The sequence below is a fragment of the Bacillus rossius genome, chromosome 3, assembly GCF_032445375.1.
Source record: "Bacillus rossius redtenbacheri isolate Brsri chromosome 3, Brsri_v3, whole genome shotgun sequence".
Classification (NCBI taxonomy): Eukaryota; Metazoa; Arthropoda; class Insecta; order Phasmatodea; family Bacillidae; genus Bacillus; species Bacillus rossius.
In genome coordinates this window covers 40,269,456-40,290,118 of record NC_086332.1, presented here as the reverse complement: position 1 = coordinate 40,290,118, position 20,663 = coordinate 40,269,456, and the positions used below count along the sequence as shown (strand labels likewise).

General features: G+C 48.6%; 1 protein-coding gene across 1 annotated transcript in view; it reads right to left on the bottom strand.

Moving 5' to 3' along the window:
• Positions 1 to 8,126: 8,126 nt before the first annotated feature.
• LOC134530553 (atrial natriuretic peptide-converting enzyme-like) overlaps positions 8,127 to 20,663 on the bottom strand; it is a 109,600-nt gene continuing 97,063 nt past the window's right edge. Inside the window, exons 11-13 of the mRNA XM_063365479.1 lie at positions 19,188 to 19,438; positions 16,005 to 16,123; positions 8,127 to 9,704 (exon numbers count right to left, since the gene is read on the bottom strand). Coding sequence (XP_063221549.1) covers positions 9,522 to 9,704; positions 16,005 to 16,123; positions 19,188 to 19,438 — 553 coding nt within the window. The 3' untranslated portion in view covers positions 8,127 to 9,521. The remainder of the gene's footprint in view (positions 9,705 to 16,004; positions 16,124 to 19,187; positions 19,439 to 20,663) is intronic.

Here is a 20,663-nt window from a genome sequence, read left to right as displayed (position 1 = left end):
GTGAGTACTTATTTAATCACGTGGTGAGTGAGTCTAGGAGTGTGGCGTGCCCGACGCCTAGAGCGGGCCAGGTCTGGGTAGCTAGGATAGAAAGGGCTGGTAACTCGTCCCCACTTGGGCTACGTCACGCCCTGAGTGAGAGACTCCGCCGGGTCCACGTGCCCTTCCACGTGGTGGCGCCCATAGTTAACATCTCGAAATCACCGGCAATGCGCGATCAGCCCTCAAATGGCGCCCAACGTGGGGCGAGTTACATCTTCCGCGAAAACCAGACCTGTACGAGCGTGTGAGATAGGCGGTTGTTACGCGGAGCGCGCGGAACTAAAGTTCGCGCTGGAACTATTGTTCGCGCGGAGCGCATAGCGGGACTCTGGCGCGCCGGCCACGTGACCAGCCGGGCGCGCGCTTCCAGGAATTCGCTGCGAGCAGCCAGGTGGCCGCATTCCTCGCGACAACAGCAGCCGGGCCAGGTCAGTGTGTGTGTGTACCGCCATCCGCGTCGCGTCGCGTAGCGAAGGGAAGAGGGGTAATCGACCGGCCTCACCACCACACGACCATGTCGGACAACCACGGACTTGACAAAAATCCGGGCGCGATTAAGGCAAGTGAGTTGTTTCAAAAGAATAGCTTATATTGTGTTATGTGCGCGCGACCGCGCCAGGTGAGCGGGACGGCGATTTCTTCGTGGACGGACACGTGCGTGTGCGTAGGACAGTATGAAGCGCAGCCGAACCACGAGCAGGCAGAACGGGCGGATCAGTTTGAGGCGGGACACGGGAAGTGCACGGATGCGGAGTGTGAGGGCAAGACGCGGGAGGGAGGCTGGTGCCGGAACTGTCGCGCGTTCAAGCACACGGCGTGTTTCGCGAAGTCCGAAATAATCTCCTTTCAAGACGGGTGGTACACGTGCCAGTGGTGCCACCACGTGAGAATAGCGGGCCCGTCAGGCCGCAGCCCGGTGAGAGACGCCGCCGACACACCACGGAGCAGGGTACCTCTCATAGGACACGTGGAGCTACCGGAATTTGCGGGCAGAACCAGCGACGATCCGCGGAGATTTGTACACGCGTGTCGGGAACGCCTGAATCGCTACGGAGTGCCGGAGTGTGAGTGGGCGAACAGGGTGAGCACCGCGCTCAAAGGCGACGCCAAGACGTGGTGGCAGATCGTCCAGGAGTATGACATGCCGTGGACCGAGTTCGCGAGATTGTTCGAGGCCAGATTCGCGGACGTGAAGACAGAGATGAGAGTGCGGACGGAGCTGTATTGTCTCGAGCAAGGCGCGACGGAGGCGGCGGAGGCGTTTATCATGAAAAAAATACGTCTGTACAAGCGGCTGTTTCCCGGAGAAGAACCTACCGGAGTGCTGGAGCGGGTAGTTGAGCTGATGCGCCCGGAATTTCGCCCGTATTTACGCCCGATGACGCGGCGTCCGGCAGAGGAGTTCGTCCAACAGGCGCGCGTCTTAGAGCAGGACCTACGAGCTGTCAGACCGACCAGGATCCACGCCACCCTGAGCACCAAGCAGGAAGACACGACGCCCGCCGACACCAAGGCGCTGGTGCCCTACACGGCGCCCACCCGAGACCAAGCTAGGCGCGACGAACCCGGACCGAGCGGCCACGCGCAGCTGACATGGCGGAGACGGACTACCGGCGGCAGCCCACCACCTCAGTGCCACACGTGTCCACCAGGCACGTTCCATTGGCACGAGAACTGCCCGGTGAGGAACAAGTTCCGGCCTGACTTCGCGGCGCAGCAGCCGTCGGGAAACGGACGGCAGGGGGCGGCGCGCTAAGACAGCCCACCTCCCCCGCCTCACCTAACAACAACAGACCTACGGCGGCGGGGCCTCTCCTGGGTCACGTGGGAGCGGCGGAGGCCGACCTGTTGCGCATTCCGGTGGTTGTCAACGGGCGCGCAGTCCACGCGCTTGTTGACACCGCCGCCAGCCACAACTGTGTGGCGGCACGCGTGATTGGCCGTGACAACTTCGAGTACCACCCGGGCCAACTCCAGCTGGCTACCACGGGGGACGCCTGCTACACCCAGGGCGTCGCGACGCTGGAGGTGGACGTGCGGGACCAACGGTCCGTCACGACGGCGCTGGTGGTGGAGCAGTTACGTGATGACGTCATTCTGGGGCTACCCTGGCTCTACGAGCAGCACGCAGCCATCGACATCCGGGCCGGCTGCGTCCACGTCGGCACCCAGGGGCGGCGGACCATCCACGGGCTGGGTAAGCCTACTCCACCAGCAGTAAACCAGGTCAGTCTCGACGAGTTCCAGCACGGAGTTCCCCCCGAGTTTCGTGCTACCATCCAGCAGGTCCTCGATCATCAGTGTAATGTGTTTGCGTCCGCGGACCCGCTGAAACGTACCACCATAGCTGAGCATGCCATCCCGACCCATCCTCACGAGCCAATGTTTATCCCACCCGGTAGCTACGGCCACGTTGGTAAACAGACCATCCTAGACCAGGTTCAGGACATGTTGCATGACGGGATAATTGAGCCTAGCGAAAGTCCGTATAATTTCCAGGTCGTGTTGGCAGAAAAAAAAGACGGGAAACTACGCTTCTGTGTCAATTTCAAACCTATCAATAGAGTGACAATTAATGCCCCACCCCCCCTGCTGAACATGGCCGACACACTTTCAGGCCTGGGTAACGCCAAGATATTTTCTTCCCTCGACCTAAAATCTGGGTATTGGCAGGTGCCGATACGTCCGGCGGACCGACCCAAGACGGCGTTCACAGCCCCAGACGGGCGGAGATTTCAGTTTTGCGCGATGCCATTCGGCCTACAGGACGCCCCCGCTACCTTCCAAGGGATGATGACACGGGTCTTAGACAACTACTCGGGCAAGTTTGCGGCCGCGTATCTGGACGACATAATTGTTTGGTCTCAGACGTGGGAAGAACATGCGCATCATTTAGCATTAGTCTTGGAACGCCTGGCGAGCCATGGTCTGACATGCAATCGCGAAAAATGCCACCTGGGGACCACAGAACTAGATTTCCTGGGCTTAGTGGTTAACGCGGACGGAAACCGACCCACGGAAAAACAGCTGAGTGTAATTATCAACAAGGAGCCCCCACGCACGCGCAAGCAACTGCAAAAGTTCTTGGGGCTAGCTAACTGGCTGCGAGCCTTCGTCCCAGAGTTCTCGGTAGTAGCGGCGCCGATGACAGAACAGCTGTCACCCAAACGTCCGTTCAGGTGGACCGTGGAAGCCCAGAACGCTTTTGACGAGCTAAAACGCAGATTTCAACAGTGCCACTTACTCGCGCGGCTGGACCCAGGCAGACCCCTGATCGTACAAACAGACGCGAGCGAGAAGGGCATCGGGGCCATCCTGTTACAACTCGGCGACGACGGCGAGCCTCGGGTGATTGAATATGCAAGCGCCAAGTTCGGCGACGTCGAGCAGCGGTATAGCGTGAACGAGCGTGAGTGTCTAGGCGTAGTTTGGGCCCTCAGACGCTACCGCCCACACCTGGAGGGGCAGAAATTCGTACTGAGAACTGACAGCCAATGTCTCAAATGGCTGGCCACGATGCAGGGGCGACGTTCGAAGCTGACGCGTTGGGCCATGCTTCTACAGGCCTTAGATTTCGAAGTCGAGCACGTACCGGGAAAACAGAACGAACTAGCGGACGAGCTGTCGCGAGATCCGGACGTCACCGTCACAGCCTGTGACGATGCGGAGTGGGAGGAGCTTTTGCCACCACCCAGCGGGCGCATACCCAGGACCCCGCGCACCCCGACAACCCAAGCCGCATTGTGTGCCCTAAACCTTAACGTCACACCGACATTACCGCCAGGCGCGGAGCTTGATGACTTAGACGCCTACGTGCGAGCGGCCCAACTCACGGACACAGACACACAGGAGATCGTGCGCCGTTGCGGGAGCGGAGAATGTGAAGGCTACCGTGTATTGGACGGGACACTGCAGGCGCGACCTAAGGGGACAGCTGGCCAATGGCGGACGTTCGCGCCAGCCGCCACCCGCCGGGAGGTGTTTGACATGTATCACGTGAACAGGCTAGCCGGACACCCCGGCGCAGACCAGACGCGACGCGATCTGCGGGAACAGTTCTACTGGCCAGGGGTAAACAAGTTTGTACGGGACTGCGTGAGGAGATGTAAACATTGCCAGAGGCACAAGGCGCGCCGCACCGACGGGACAGCCCAGCAGGTACCCAGGCAGCCCACCGAGCCATTCCATACAGTCGCCATAGACCTAATGGGACCATATCCCCGCACGCCCCGAGGGAAAAGATTTTTGTTGGTGGTGACAGACTGCTACACGCGTTGGGTGGAGGCCTACCCCCTGGCGAACATCCGCGCCGGCACCATTGCACGCAGCCTGGAAACGGAGTTTTTTCCTAGGTGGGGGTACCCCCGGGTCCTGTTGTCGGACAATGCCACCCAATTTGTCGGGCGCCGGTGGGCGCAGCTGGGGAGAAAATGGCGGGTAATCCTACACACCACCCCCGTGTACCACCCCCGCGCGAACCCCACGGAACGACGCAACCAAGAGGTGAAGGTTCAACTGCGGTTGAGGCTCGCGGATGACCACGCCCAATGGGACACGCACATCCCGGACGTTCTGTACTGCATCCGGCGACGGGTGAACGCGGCAACCGGCGAAACACCAGCCACCATGGTCCAGGGGCGGAACCTCACCCTCCCCGGGGAATATCACGTGCGGCAACAACAAACGGACCCGGACGTAGAGAGCCCCGAAGGACGCCTGAGGCGATTGGCCGAGACGCACGATAGGGCGCGACGTAACCAGGCAGCTTACCAAGCACAACGCACACCCGAGACGACCCGCCCGCCCCCTGAACTGAAACCAGGCCAGCTGGTTTACGCGAGGCTCCACCCCCTCTCCTCCGGCCGACGCAACTTCTGCGCCGGCCTGGCGCCAAAGTGGTTTGGCCCGGTGGCGGTGGTCAAGGCGGGGCCCACGGCGGTCGTGATAAAGTTACCCTCAGGCCGGGCCGCGAAATATCACCGGGACGATGTGCGCTTGGCACAGGAAGAGACGGAGGCGGCGGACGAGGCGGAGACGGGGCAGGAAGAGACGGAGGCGGCGGACGGGGCGGAAGAGACGGAAACGAGACGTGACGGAGCAGGGACGCGGCAGGAAGAGACGGAGGCGGCGGACGAGGCGGAGACGGGGCAGGAAGAGACGGAGGCGGCGGGCGGGGCGGAAGAGACGGGAACGAGACGTGACGGAGCAGGGACGCGGCAGAGAGAGACGGAGGCGGCGGACGAGACAGACGGGAGGGCGGCCGCACAGCTGGTCACGTCCACCCCAACAGACGGGGGCGGGTTCAGAGGCTTCCCGGACCTGGGGGCGGGACAGGCGACGCCCCTCGCAGTCACAGATGTCCGGCCGAGGCGGCTGTTCGAAGACTCGGGGAGTGACGTCTCGCCTTTCAGGGGATTTCTCAGGGACACGCCCGGAGTGACGGAGGGCCAGTCGACATCCCAACCACTGATAAGGTGGCCGGAGGAAGTAGAGAGTAGGCCGGGTTCGCCGGACGAGCCATTATGGCCGCTGCATTACTCGTTGGCAGACTCCACGTTCAGGGTGACAGTAACCGAACCGCAGGAAGACGAAACACCGCGGGAAGAGAGGGGAGACCGGGCGTCACAAGACCCAGTTCCGGCTCCGCGATACACGCTACGACCCCGAGGGATCGCGAGGAAGCACAGCTGTTGTTGATAAGGGGGCGACCACGCCCACAGGCGACCCAGCGGAAACGTCGACATGACCGGCTATTCGAGGGGGGGGCAATTGACGTCAGCCGGGGCTACGCCCCATGAGCCTAGTCAGTCTCCGTTTCCTCAACATTCCTCTCCCCTTCCCCGGCATTTGTACCGCCATGTACGTAGTCGTGTGTTTGAATTGCGCGCCACGAACTACCACAAGAGGGCGCTTAGAAGCAGTGCGGCGAACCCTAAAATTGCTATGTTAATATTAATTGTAAGCCTTTTTGTTGTTTTCATCCATCTTCGCCCCAGTGCTGTGTAGTTTACTTGTGTTTCTTTAATTTAAATAAGTTACCTTAAATAACTATAGACGTTGCCCGGGCGGACCCGAACAGGCACGGACTTGGACGAGGATAGGAATGCTTTTATATGAATTATCATTAAATAAGTAAATAGTAACAAACTTTCCATTGTCAGTAATTTTTATATATTTTTAATGTTTATCTGTAATTTACTCAACTTTCGCCGGGGCACGGAGTCGTAGAATACAGTAACGGTAATTGTGTTGGCGCGAAGGGCGCCATGTTGCCACCTGCGAGCGATGAGCTCAGCCCCAGTCGATCTTCATCACTGACCGAGAGCAGACGCGCCAGCACCCCGGGGACTTCAACCTTTGTTCTGCACTGACCAAGTAATCCTGTCTCGTTAAGTATTTCTGAATCTCTTTCGCTCGTCATCCTCGGGGCAGCTCTCGGTCAGCGGACTGTTTAATTAATTAATTGTCTCAGTCGAGTTTCTTTCATCACCGTGTAATAAGTAAACTTTGCAGCATGGCCACGTGTGTGGACCATGCCTTCACCTAAACCGATTCGTGCCTCAGGCTTTTTTAACCGTGTAATGTGTAACGTGTAACGGGCGTGTAGAGAGACGTGTTAGTGAAATTAAATCTGGAGAATAAATATAAAGTGAGTACTTATTTAATCACGTGGTGAGTGAGTCTAGGAGTGTGGCGTGCCCGACGCCTAGAGCGGGCCAGGTCTGGGTAGCTAGGATAGAAAGGGCTGGTAACTCGTCCCCACTTGGGCTACGTCACGCCCTGAGTGAGAGACTCCGCCGGGTCCACGTGCCCTTCCACGTGGTGGCGCCCATAGTTAACATCTCGAAATCACCGGCAATGCGCGATCAGCCCTCAACTCATTAAATTATTGTAAAATTAACAACAGCATTTTTAAGCCTTAAGACATTTATTTTATTTGCACTTATGAGATTTAATCAAGGGAGTTGTAATATGTATAGCTTGTAAGTTTTACGTAAACATATTTTCAGTTTTTGTTTTTGTGGGTTTTGGTGTGAGGTGGCACTGTTCCCCTCCCTCTGTCCGCCCCCTTCCAGCAGTCTTTCAGTCATGGCCCAGGGCAAAAGTGCTTCACTGAACTATTCATGCTGGTAAATAGTTTCTGCGACCCGAACCTCTTTTAAATCATTCCCTCACGCCCCTGGTCCATTCTGTGGTGCAGGGCCTATCCTGACCACCGTAAACTTCACCTCGCCACATGACTACAGGATGAGGCTCATAACTAGAGACCGGAAAAATTCGCGAATTTATTTCGCGATAGGCTAAAATACAAATCGTTATACCTCAGTGCTGCCTCTGCTATTGGTTCACAACTCACCTGGATGACTCTGGGCCAATGAGAAACACCCAACCAAAGCTTTATCGAATCACAGGCTGCTACGTTGAAACGTCTCACAAGACAGCAGCCAATGAGTGGGTGGCATTTGACCGAGTGTACGTAGAACTATGGAGTTCATCCTGCAGGTCATTGAACCCGCCAATTTTTCCGGTCCCTACTCATAACGTACGGGATTGGCCGACTCCTGGGTGACGTTTTGAGTTAAAAGTTGCGTATATGCCTGTTGACATCAGACATAACTTTTTCCAGCAAATTTCAATGTGGAGTCTGCTCTACATTTTCTTTAATCATTCATTTACAGGACTGGCTGCCTCCAGTGTAAACTATTTATGTATCAACGGTGCAACATGTGATTAAACCCATGTTTTTTCTTCCCTCAAAACATTTTTCAATAATTTTTTGATTTTCACTAAGACATTCTAGATAAGCATCAGCATACGATACTGATCAGGGGAGCGTGCAACACCATCTCAGCTAGTAAGTCAATAGTTCAGTCGCAGCCTACGAGCTTAATGGACCTCACTGGGGTCGACGACCCACCCAGCCTGGCACCGTCCCGGACAAATAACAACACCCGTGAATTCCACCCCGGGTTTCAGCCGCAAAACTGTGGGTGATTGTAAGTTGAACACTAACACAGATGTTGCATGCCACGGAAACAAGGTAGTGACTCACCAAATATATTGTGTACAAAAAATATGCTGAATTTCCACAGTATTTAATATTTATTAAAAGTCAACAACAAATTATGGTAAAAAAAAACAAAGTATAAAACTATAATTAAAAAATTGGTAGGCCTACTGTTGCCATTTACTTGTAAACATAACAAATACTTTACATATTCAACTATTGTAAGCGAAGCATGAAAATTACAACGAACTAGCCATAGCTATTCGGAACAGTGATGAATGTTTAAGAAAAAGTATTTACATATCAGATTTGATACTACTACATATGTAAATTATACAGCCTAACAAATCATGTGACCAAGTAAAAAGTGCATAGGGGAATCTCTCAATAGATTTTTTAAATCCTTTGTAAACAAATGAACTGAGGACATTAACACTAGTATGTAAAATCAACCCCAAAGCCTACAGTTTTTATTAATAGTTCTTGAAACATGGGATGGAGAATAATTTCAATGGATCAGTCATAATTTGCTAAAAAATAATAATGGCATTATAGATATTAGTTGTTGAACTATATGAATAAAACTTAGTACCTATTTAATTAATTTTTTTCCAGCAAATAATTCAAATCTGCAAATAGTGTTTAAGTAACACATTATTAAAAATATGATTCAGGCATATAAAGCTATTCCGAATATCACTTGCACTTTAAAAAACACGAAATGAGCACAGTGACAAAAGTACATGCATCACAGTTATTATCTCAGTCAGGTTGCACAAACAAGAATCACATACATAGGTACATCGTTGTATGAGTTTTGTCCAGGCAAAATTAATTATGCTTTGTCATTTCCTTGTCCATCCATAGGAATGCTATCAAAAAATCAATTTCTAATGGAATCACTGTTTTTCATACCTTTATGTTCATATTTTTTTACATATTAGTGCCACATAAAAAGAGTCCAGCACTCATTTTCACATCATCCTGGTAACCAATTCATTGCTGGTCATACATTGGTACAAAAAACTCTAGAAGCTTGTCTGAGGAGCATATGGTATCTTCACACTTTACATATCTGAAAATAATTGATCTGTTATTAGTTTTAGTTATTCATCTACTTGAGAGGTTCAACATTCACAAACTAGATGTTCAAAAATTTTACTGAGAACTTAAGAGTTGATATATAAATATGTTTCTGAATCATTGTCACTTTCAGTTACTGGGAAATTAACCCATTATCTTGAACCGCATCCTTCAGTAGCAATGAAAAAAAAAATTGCTGGTGCACTCAGTAGTTAGGACACGGCGCTGATGGTGTCGAGGATCCAGTCCATGTTGGAGGAGATCCTGTCGTACATGCGGGGCCGCTCCACGCCGGCCTTGGAGCAGGCGATCCTCCAGTTGCTGATGCCCACCAGCGTCCATGATTGGCCGCCTGGCTGCAGGCACAGCATTGGGCTGCCCTCAGTAGTTAGGACACGGCGCTGATGGTGTCGAGGATCCAGTCCATGTTGGAGGAGATCCTGTCGTACATGCGGGGCCGCTCCACGCCGGCCTTGGAGCAGGCGATCCTCCAGTTGCTGATGCCCACCAGCGTCCATGATTGGCCACCTGGCTGCAGGCACAGCATTGGGCTGCCCGCAAACTCCTCCTCCTGGAAGCAGTGCATTTATCTAGGTTCAACACTACGTGGCTTCTCTAAAATTGACCAGAGGCTACATCAGAACCAGACTACCCTACAAGATTACATCAATGCTACTGTCTGTACATATTTTAAGATAAATTTTCAGGATGGCTATCCAATTTCCTGACCAAAGTTTCAAATTTCAAAAAAAAATTATTTATATATTTTTTTTTTATTTTTTTTTTTAAAGAAAAAAAATTAGCCTTTACCATCCCCATAGCTTGCCTAATTCTCTCTCCACTTTCTTCATTTCAATAGTTACCTCTTATACTCTGTTTTATAGTAAGCGTTCACATTCTGCATGATGGCAGACCTGGATATTTACATTTTCTCCTCAAATTACTATCACTATGGAATTTCAATGACTTTTTCAGGTTTCCAAGTAAATTCCTTGACTTTCCCTGACTGATTCCAACTGCCCTCACTTTTCCCTAATTTTCCTTGGATTTCCACCCTCTTTATTACAGGAGATACAATGTGTCAAAGGTGTTCAGTGCTAAACAATATGAGTATATTAATTGATACATGACTTGCAGCTGGTTCTAACTGTCGTGTAGGATGTGTGTGGTGGATAGGTTGGTGGCCCTGCGGGGGTCGGCAAGATGGTATACAACGTGTGTAGTGGAGAGGTTGGTGGCCCTACGGGGGTCGGCTAGATGGTGTTTGTGAAGTCGTTCGGTTGAGTGTGTTGATATTGGGTCGGGAGTGGAAGGACACAAGGAAAATGTTGAACAGCGGGCGAATCACTAACAGCATGTCAGGAAGGACACAATAGTGGCGACGAGAATTTTTATTTTACGACCCGGGCGTGCGTGCGGGGAAAAAGTAAACAAACACTTTGATGGTGATGTTTCCCGCGTTTGGGGAATTCGTTCCAGGGCGTGACACGTGGCACACGTACTCGGAACTTTTGGGATATTATTTTGTGGCGAACAAAATTACAGACAATAATGAAAAAAGGGCAATATTTTTTACCATTTATGGAGCAGAGCTGTATGACCTTGTGACCTCATTAGTGGCCCCGAAACCAACGTCCGAAGTTGCATTTCCCGACATTTTGGCGGTACTCACACCACACTGCGAACCTTAACCAAGTGAGATCATGGAATCATTCAAATTACATAACAGAAATCAGCACGAAGGAGAATCTGTGGCAGAATTCGTGGCGGACTTGCGACAACTTAGCATCCACACTGCAATTTTGCGGATTTAGATCGCATGTTGCGATACCAGGTAGTGTGTGGTGCTCGTGATACAAAGGTGCAACACACACTCCTGACAAAAGACAACTTAACGTTTAAGGAGGCGGTTGAGTTGGCAACAGCTGCGGAAGCCACAGGTCGCAATGTCCATGATCTACGAGCACAGCTGAGCCCAACTGCGGGGGCAGTGCTAAAGGTAGGGCACATCAGGTATGACAAAAAAGAGGTTAGGGACGACCAGAAGCAAAGCTCAGTTCAGGTGAACCAACAACCTGCAGCTGACAGGCGCGCTTGCTGGAGGTGCAACGGGGACCACAGCCCAAACCACTGCCGACACACTCAGACAGTGTGCAATTTTTGTGCTCGTACAGGGCACCTAGAACGAGCGTGTTTTACAAAGAAGAGGAAGAGGAATGCAGGAGTGAACAGCGGAGCGCAAGACCGGAAGGAGATGGGCAAGTCTGGGAAGCATGCTGCGGACACGGCTGGGACCTACAATTTGAAAAACCAACCCGACTGGAGAAGAGGATGGATCAGCAGTTTACAGCGTGTTTCAGACATTACTACTACGGCTAGTAGGTGTACAAGTGAACCACCGATTATCCTAAATGTGTGGCTAGATGGTCAGAGACTTCCCATGGAGATTGACACAGGAGCGAGTTTCTCAATCATCAGTTTCGTAACTTACAAGAGATTGTGGCCGGACCTACCAGCACTAGCAGATGCAAACTTAGTCCTGCATACTTGGTCACAGGAAAGATTGGGAATCAGGGGGACCCGAGAAGTATTGGTAAAGACAAAGACTAGGCAATGTAGACTACCAGTTTTAGTGGCTGAAGGCAAGGGACCAAGTCTCGTGGGCAGGAATTGGTTAGAACCACTTTGAATCAAAGTGGAGGGATTTTTCCAAATAATACACCAAGAAATACCACATGCAGTGCAGCACCATGCACGGGTGTTCGACAGTGTGGAGTTGGGAAAATACGTGGGGCCCCCAGTGACTATGGAGCTGGAACCTGGAGCCATGCCAGTTTTCCGGAAGAGTCGGGGAGTACCTTTCGCATTGCGGGACTTGGTGAGTATAGAGATTGACAGACTGGTCGATCAAGGAGTGTATGAACTGGTGGAATTCTCCACTTGGGCAACACCTATTGTGCCCATTCGTAAGGCAAATGGGAAGGTCAGGCTCTGTGGGGACTATAAAATTACAGTGAACAAAGTATGCAAAGCCAACATCTATCCATTACCTACAACTAATGAAGCTTTCGCTAGTTTAGCTGGAGGGGCAGTTTTTATGAAGCTGGATTTAGCAGATGCCTACCTGCAGGTAGCGGTGGATGACACAACAGCAGCAATGTTAACTGTAAATACAATGATAGGGTTGTTTCAGGTCAGGCGCCTACCTTTCAGGGCAAGCGGGTGCCCGGCTATCTTTCAGCGGCTTATGGAAACCTTGCTAGCAGGGATTCCAGGTGTGGTGGTCATGTTGAATGACATTTTGGTCTCTGGGAAAGACATGCAGGAACATTGGGACAGGGTACAGGAGGTTTTGGCTAGGATTGATAAAGCAGGGTTGCGACTCAAGAGGGAAAAGTGTGTATTTGCTGCGGAGTCAATTATATTCTTGGGGTACCAAATTGATAGCGCAGGATTGCATCCTACAGATGCGAAGGTGGAAGCCATCAGAGAGGTGCCGATACCCACAAGCAAGAAGAAACTGCAGGCATTTTTAGGTATTTTGAATTTTTATGAAAGATTCCTGCCTAATAAGGCCACGGTCCTGGAGCCCTTACATCGCCTCTTGGACACAGGAGCAGAGTGGGTTAGGAAGCCGGAGCATACAGAGGCATTGTGCAAGGCGAAGAACCTGTTGCAATCGGATCAAGTGTTGACTCATTATGACTTGAATAAGCCTCTCACGCTTACATGCGATGTATCTAACTATGGAGTAGGTGCAGTGTTAGCACATGTCACAGAGGATGGAAAAGAAGTGACTGTGGCTTTTGGATCGTGCACACGTCATGAGAGAAACTATTCTCAGCTAGATAAGGAGGCACTGGCCGTGATGTTTGGGGTTACACAATTCTGGCAATATGTAACCGCCTGTCATTTCACAATTGTGACAGATCACAAGACACTGCTGCGATTGCTGGACCCCAACCGGCAAACCCCAGACATACTATCCCCACGTCTTTTGTGGTGGAGTCTATGGCTCTCTATGTTTGAGTTTTAGATAATTTACATGCCTGGTACCAAGATACCTCATGCAGATGCCCTCAGCCGGTTACCTATGACCACAGGAAACGTGCATATACCAACAGTAGGCGATGTGCTCATGCTCCAGGCCATGCCAGAGCCGCCAATCGATGCACATACACTGGCTCGGCTGACGACCACGGACCCCATCCTTTGTCAAGTCAAGCAACTCACAAGCCAAGGTTGGCAGGGGAGACATGTGAAATCCGAGGAGTTGCGACCATACTGGAATAGGCGAGAGGAGTTATCCTTGCACAAAGGCTGTCTCCTGTGGGGCAATAGAGTGATTATCCCAGAAGCGCGCCGCAGGGAACTTTTGATGGTTCTCCATGCCGCACATGATGGTATCGTAAAATCCAAGATGATCGCCCGAAGCTATATGTGGTGGCCAGGAATAGACAGGGATATTGAGCAGATGGTAGGGCAATGCCCAGATTGCCAGCAGCAGAGAGCCAACCCACCCAAAGTGAAGGATGTAAAATGGGCAATAGAGAAGGAGCCATGGATTAGGCTACATATAGACTTTCTGGGTCCTTTCCAGGGAAAGGTCTTCCTCGTAGTGGATGCACACTCCAAATGGCCGGAGGTGAGGAGGATACATAGCATGTCGTCAGGTGCAGTAATCCAGGCGCTGCGAGAGATCTTCAGTTGCCATGGGATTCCTCAGTACCTGGTTTCAGACAATGGCACAGGTTTCGTGTCCCGAGAGATGGAAGAATTTCTGCAGAAGAACGGGGTGGCACTGCAGCGAACACCTCCATTCCACCCAGCCACAAACGGTCAAGCAGAGTGCATGGTATAGACGATGAAGAATAAACTGCAGAAAATGGGAGGAAGCGATTGGCATACATGAGTTGCGCGAATGTTGTTGGCATTGCATACAACGCCACTAGGTGACTCACATAAGACACCAGCAGAACTCCTAATGGGGCGTTCATTGAGAATGGCGTTGGACCAGATACATCCCAATCCCACCTTGAAACGAGAGGAGACCTTAAAGGAAGTCACAAACTGCCAAATGCGCAGGCATTTCTCAGTGGGGCAGCGGGTGCTTCTTCGAGATTACAGGGGGACTCGTAAGTGGCTACCAGGAAAAATTGTAGCTAAACAAGGGCCGGTGACATACACTGCCCAATACAAGAATGGCTACACATATAGACGTCACGTGGACCAATTACTGAGAAGCAATGTAGCACATTCAGCACACCAAGCATTTCCATCTACAAGCACCAATGGCAGTGTGTGGGCCAGACGTGGTGGTGCCATCCCGCGCCAGCTTATCCAGACCGACGAAACGGTTCTGAGGGAGCTAGCAAAGGTATCAGTGACCACACACAGGTTCACTGTTCCGACGGAGCCAGCGAGGAACCAGTGTCCAGGCAGAAACAACCGGCAGAGAATCTGGAGCAGAAGGGTATGCACCAAAGCAGCTGGCTGGACTATCACCAGTGGGAGCACCAACGCCAGGTCACGGCAACCTTCCTTTCAGGGGGTTTGAGCACCCTCACGACCAGGGACGAGAGCAACGGGAGGGGCTGCGTTTGGAGCTGGTACATACACAGCCAACTCTGAGTTCGAGCAGGGCAAGGAAGGTACCCAGCAGGCTGCAAGACTACGTGTTGGGATCTTAAGGGGAGAAGTGTCGTGTAGGACGTGTGTGGTGGAGAGGTTGGTGGCCCGGCTGTGGTCGGCTAGATGGTGTTTGTGAAGTCGTTCGGTTGAGTGTGTTGATATTGGGTTCAGGAGTGGAAGGAAACAAGGAAGATGTTGAACAGCGGGCGAAGCACTAACAGCATGTCAGGAAGGACACAATACTAATCATTTCAGTAACTCAATGTTTGATTCATGTCTTGTGGATAACAAGGTAATTCAAGTTAAGTTTATGTCAGAGAAACTATGGAATTAATCGGGCAGGGCTTACCATAAGGAACCGTCATAGCTTTTACGTGGAGTGGTATGGGGAAATAATTTAAAAAAGAAAAATACATTTATGGACTCTTGAATGTGAGGCCCAGATTTTACTACTGTAGTCTCTCTTTTCTTAAAAAAATTCAAGTTATCACAATGCAATCTTCTGGCAGATCGTAGGTGCCCACAGAATTGCTGACAGCACATTAAGAATTAAGTAGATAAGAACTGGTGTTGGAGCAGTATGATAATGATCAGATATCTTTCATCTGTCATTAGTGTCCTTGGTTGGCGGAAAACACCATGGACCATTTTTGGGGAAAAAGTTTTAGTCTGAAGTGTTGGACTGTGCTCAAAATCAAACCGAAGACCTTTGGCACATGAGCCAGGCATCCTGGCCTATGGACCATGCATCCATGCAAGCAAATTTCTCTATCAAAATTAAAATTAAAACCAATATGATAAATACATTTCTTTATTGTTTTACACTAGATATTTAAATTTCCAGCAAGTAATTATCGAGCCAACAAATGCAAGAATTGATTGCTAAATTATTGGTACACACTCTACTAAACAAACGTATAAAAAGAAACATTGCTTGACAAGCATTTAGTTAGCTTGCTGGCAAGATAAGAAACAGAGTTACATGTAAAATTATCTTATTTAAAATGTGATGTTTGATTTGGTGGCCAATGAAATTGTTTTTTTTTTTGGTCTTTATGAATTCCAATTAGAATTTAAATAGCTACAAACCACTCATAGGTGTCTCAAAATTTCACAGTTTCGCATGATCATTGCTGGGATCGAGTGTTGGCCCAAGTCGATGTGAATTTTGAGACTGAGTGGGAGGCCACAGTAGACCTGAAGTTTAGCCACCCAACAAGCGAACGCGATGACTACTCACGCTGCAGTCGTTCTTGGGGAAGGGCGGCTCGGTGCAGAAGCTGTTGACGGTGGGGATGCTGATGTTCTCGCAGCTCTGCATGGAGCTGGGCTTCAGTTCTATCCTCTGCAGCTGCTCCTCTGCACAGAACCGAGCGATCAGCACGTCCCGCATGTTAGAGACATTGTGTTTAGTGAGACCACTTCCAAAACACAAACCATCAAATCTATACTAATATTATAAAGCTGAAGAGTTTGTTTGTTTGTTTGAACGCGCTAATCTCAGGAACCACCGGTCCGATATGAAAAATTCTTTCAGTGTTGGATAGTACATTTATCGAGGAAGGCTATAGGCTATATTATATTATCAATAACATTAGGGATCCTTACTAAAAGTCCAATTTAGAATCAAATGTGTTGGAGGGGGTTAGATACAACATGCAGTACACGTACGAAGTGTGTGTTGACAATGCCGCAGGCGCTAGAAGTTTATTTCCTATTGCCTATTAACATTGTTGCCACGCACTAGATGCCTTATCATTCTTAATTTTCCCATACAAGTAAAAAATACCCGTGTGATATTAACAACGAAGCAATCAGTACCCTCATAAGAGTTCAATTAGTATTTAAATACTTTTTATCATTTTAAATCACAAACCTAAACTATTGTTTTTTTTTCCTCTCTCTGTGTTTAATTTGTTTTTTTATTGCCCTTTTTTTCAAGTATATATATTTTACAGACTTGAAACTTCACAGTAATGTTCCTTATATTACGCACGATGACATTTTCCAAAAATTAGATCCCATGGGTGGTTAAAACCAGGCAACAGTGGGTACTTTGTCTGCATGAGAACAGGATTTTGCATTGTTCATGCCTTCTGCGTCTCCATGGCAACGGGCATCGTGCGGCAGTGGCGTACCCACAAGGAGGGGCATGTATAATGAGCGGCGCAAGAGTGATCTGCCTGTAGACTGCCGTAGCGAAGTACGGGTACATCAGTTGTACGTTGCGTGCACGAGTCGGGAAACCATCGGTGCTATTCATTTTCTCTCCGGTACATTATACAGCATTTTAATAAATTTTCACTGAATTTTTTTTTATTTACCATTACTGTAATTGGGAGATGTGGCTTAATATGTGTGTGTGTGTGTGTGTATATATATATTACGAAGCTATCATGAGAGCATTATTTCATTTTTGAGCTTGTTACTTTAAGGGGCCCGCCTCGTCAGGGGTGTATGTGTGTTAGTGAGGCGGGATGATAAGCGCGACGCTCGCTGGTATTTCCAGCGTGGTATCGCCTCTAAGCGCAAGGCTCTGAACTGACGCGCAGTCTATCACAGGATAACTGTGAAATTTGAGCGGTGACCGTAATATTATATGGCGGAGAAATGAAGATAAAGGTTTAATGCAAGTCCCTTAAGTGCTTTCAAGAATCTGTACTGGTTGTTTTACGCCTAAAAATTACTCTGAAATCATGCATTTCAGTGATTTTAACTCTACTAAAATTACAGTTTAAAAACTTAATCCTAAATCAAAAGTACTTTTCGGCCCTCAGCGAATTCTTAAAAGCTTTTCATAAGCAGACCCTATTTGGATATCTTGAGTAGTTTTGAAATTGTGTTGTTTTTCCTGAAGCTCTGCGCACCGTGTGTGTGCCCGGGTAGGCGGGGCCTTAAGGCCCACTGATCACGAGTTGTGCGGTGTCGAGTTGGTGTGAACAGGGTGGAGGCACATGTTTTGCCAGTTGCAGCCACTCTGACTTCTGCAGAAGAACTTGCACCATCGTGCACTTATACAGGAAGAAAATATATTTTATTTTGTTATTTAATACTTCAATTTTTGAAATTACGAACCATATTTCAGGTTTGTCTGTTGGTTTGTTCAAAATTGCTCGAAGGAACGTTCTCATCTCTTAACACTAACAACTCACTTGGGAATAAAACTATCCACAATTAAAATTCTCCAAGTCTTTCGAGAATTGAACCCGACACCCTTATCTTACCAGCCAGAATCTTTAGTCACTAGCTTGGATACAAATTGAAAAAAAAAGGCAATTTTTCTATATATTTAATGTGCAAACACAACTAGCCTTAATGAATACAGTGAGCGAAAAGTTCACCCTCGCAACACGTGCACAGCTGTAAGCTGGTTGAAGAGCTTACACTTGGAAAGGCAATCATGCTGTACGGTCATGCAAAGAAATGGAGTTCCACGATGACGGGACTCCAAGGTGATGGGGGCAGTCGTGTAATGTAAGCCGTGATAGAGAACAGAGCTGTGGCTGGCACAACGGCCTCGCCTCAGGAGCATGATGCCTTGGTGAATGTGACCAGCAGGTAGCTTAGCAATGTGCTAAGGTGGGGAAGACAAGGTACATTGTCCCCTCCTCAGGGGAGTGGCACCGGACTAAACTTGGCATTAGCGTTTTGTGATTTCGTAAATATTGGATGAATGTACTGTGTTTAAGTGTCTGTGAAGTTATTTTATTTTAGATTTCTCAATAACTAATTTTTGTAAATATAAATTCACTTTGGATTTTTGCTTTTTATATGAATGTGTATTTGCATCTGTAGTACCAGCAGAGCATCTTGCAAGCTGTCAGCGCAGGAACAAGTAGAGTGAAATGTATGAAGTGGGGGAAGGGAACACATATCAGTGGAGTGCGGCTAAGGGCGATGAAAAATCTCCTTGGATGCCGCAATTATCAGTTCAAATATATATATTGACCATGTTGTACGTGCATATGGATGATACATGCTTTTAGAACGGTTGAGGTGTAACCGGGCCGTGCCAAGTTCCGTAGGGTTCCACGTAATTATTAGGCACTGTCGGTCCGTTCCGAGCAATATGTTTCCATCAAAGTATGTTGCTTAACTTGCAAGACATTTGACATACACTATATATGCACATCTTTTTAACATCTTATATAATTTATTAGTATAAATCTTGCCAAACGATAAATGCTAGGACTGTCTTAGCAAAATACATAAAGTTTTCCCTCATTTATTTTAGAATCATTTTTTCTTCTCTGAATAAGTTGGTTGGACAAATATATTTGCAATGTTAGAAAGGCTACGGTGGTTAATTAATAGATAATAGTTAATAGTAAATTAATTATTAGTGAGATGCAAGCAGTCTGACTGCAGAAAAGTTTAAGGTAAGGCAAGAGCGGGACGGCAGGAGGAACCGTCGCCACTCAACTGTTGCGGGCCCAGCTGAGAGTGTTGCAGAGGGCGGCGTGGGGCGGGGGCAGCGACTCTGTCTCCTGGGGGAGGCACACCGGCCTCACGAAGTCGGACGGCGCGACGGGGCCCTCCAGCTTCACCATGGCGACGGTGCTGCCTTCGACGGGCGACTTGACCATGCCGACCACGGCACGCTCCTGCTGCCAGGGAGCACCGCCCGCCAGCCGCACCATGCCGAGGCGCGCCACCCAGCGTGCCTTCGGCTGCCTGCACCGACACCGCTCACTCACACTCCGCATCGTCCTCCGATCCCCATCAGGCCCCTCCCGATTTTAAGTTACGTTCTACATGACATGGCATAAATGATATCCCTCCAGGCAGGGGCGTAGCCAGGGGGGGGTTTTAGGGGTTCAAACCCCCCCCTTAGCACCAAATATTTAATTAATTTCTTATTAATCACTCAAACAAATTTCATATTAAATTTAATAAAAATTTTACCATTACAATATTTAAATTTAAGTACCGAAAACCGCTAAAATAGCACTATTTTACACCTTAAAATCCAAATTTTCCCGGGGGAGGACCCCCGGACCCCCGCTTTAATACGGGCCGGGGGGGGGGGGGGGTGTTGCATGCTTCTTAACACCCCCCATACACAAATCCTGGCTACGCCACTGCCTCCAGGATTTTATATCTTGTTAGAGCCTGGTATTTATTAAAAGGCTACAGTCTTTAAATGCAGAAAGAAAATTACCAATTTTTTTAAGGGAGCAATCATAAAATTGCAATTGTCATGGTTACTACACCTCTCTACAAATATTGGAATCAACAAGTGCAAAACTAGGATCAAAGCTGCACTGCAAAATGTGAGTTAGTATCTGATAAACCAATATGTGGGAGCCTCATTCCCCTTAACATGGTTTGAATACCACTTATCCCCATTGGTGCATATATGTTACAATACAATTGGACCAAAAAAAATTTATAATTTTATTAATTAGTGAATGCCTAACTACGTTATAACAAGAGAATATGTTGGCCAAATTCACTTGATTATCCATTTAATCCTGATTTCATTTCCAATTCCAAATATATTGGTTTATATATAATTGTAATTACGAATCCTATGATTCATTCTTAAAAAAATTTTACGAATAAATTATAATATAAATAATAATCTTTAGTAATTATTAATTATTTATTATTTATTAGTATCTTTTTTTTATTACCTTCTTGTATAGTAGAAGTTATGTATGAATGCCAAAAATTTCATTTATTAGTGTGATGGACAATCAAAACTTAAGTTATAAGATATTTAACATCAATATTATAATACATAGTTGAACAGGATATTAATTAAATTACCTGTAACTTCTGCCTTGTTTCCATCCTGTTTCACTTCTAGTTATTGAAGAGACATAGGTATGACTGCATGCACCAGATATTATGGTTGTTACTTTGTCTGTTCGGATACTAGAATATCTAAAAGTGT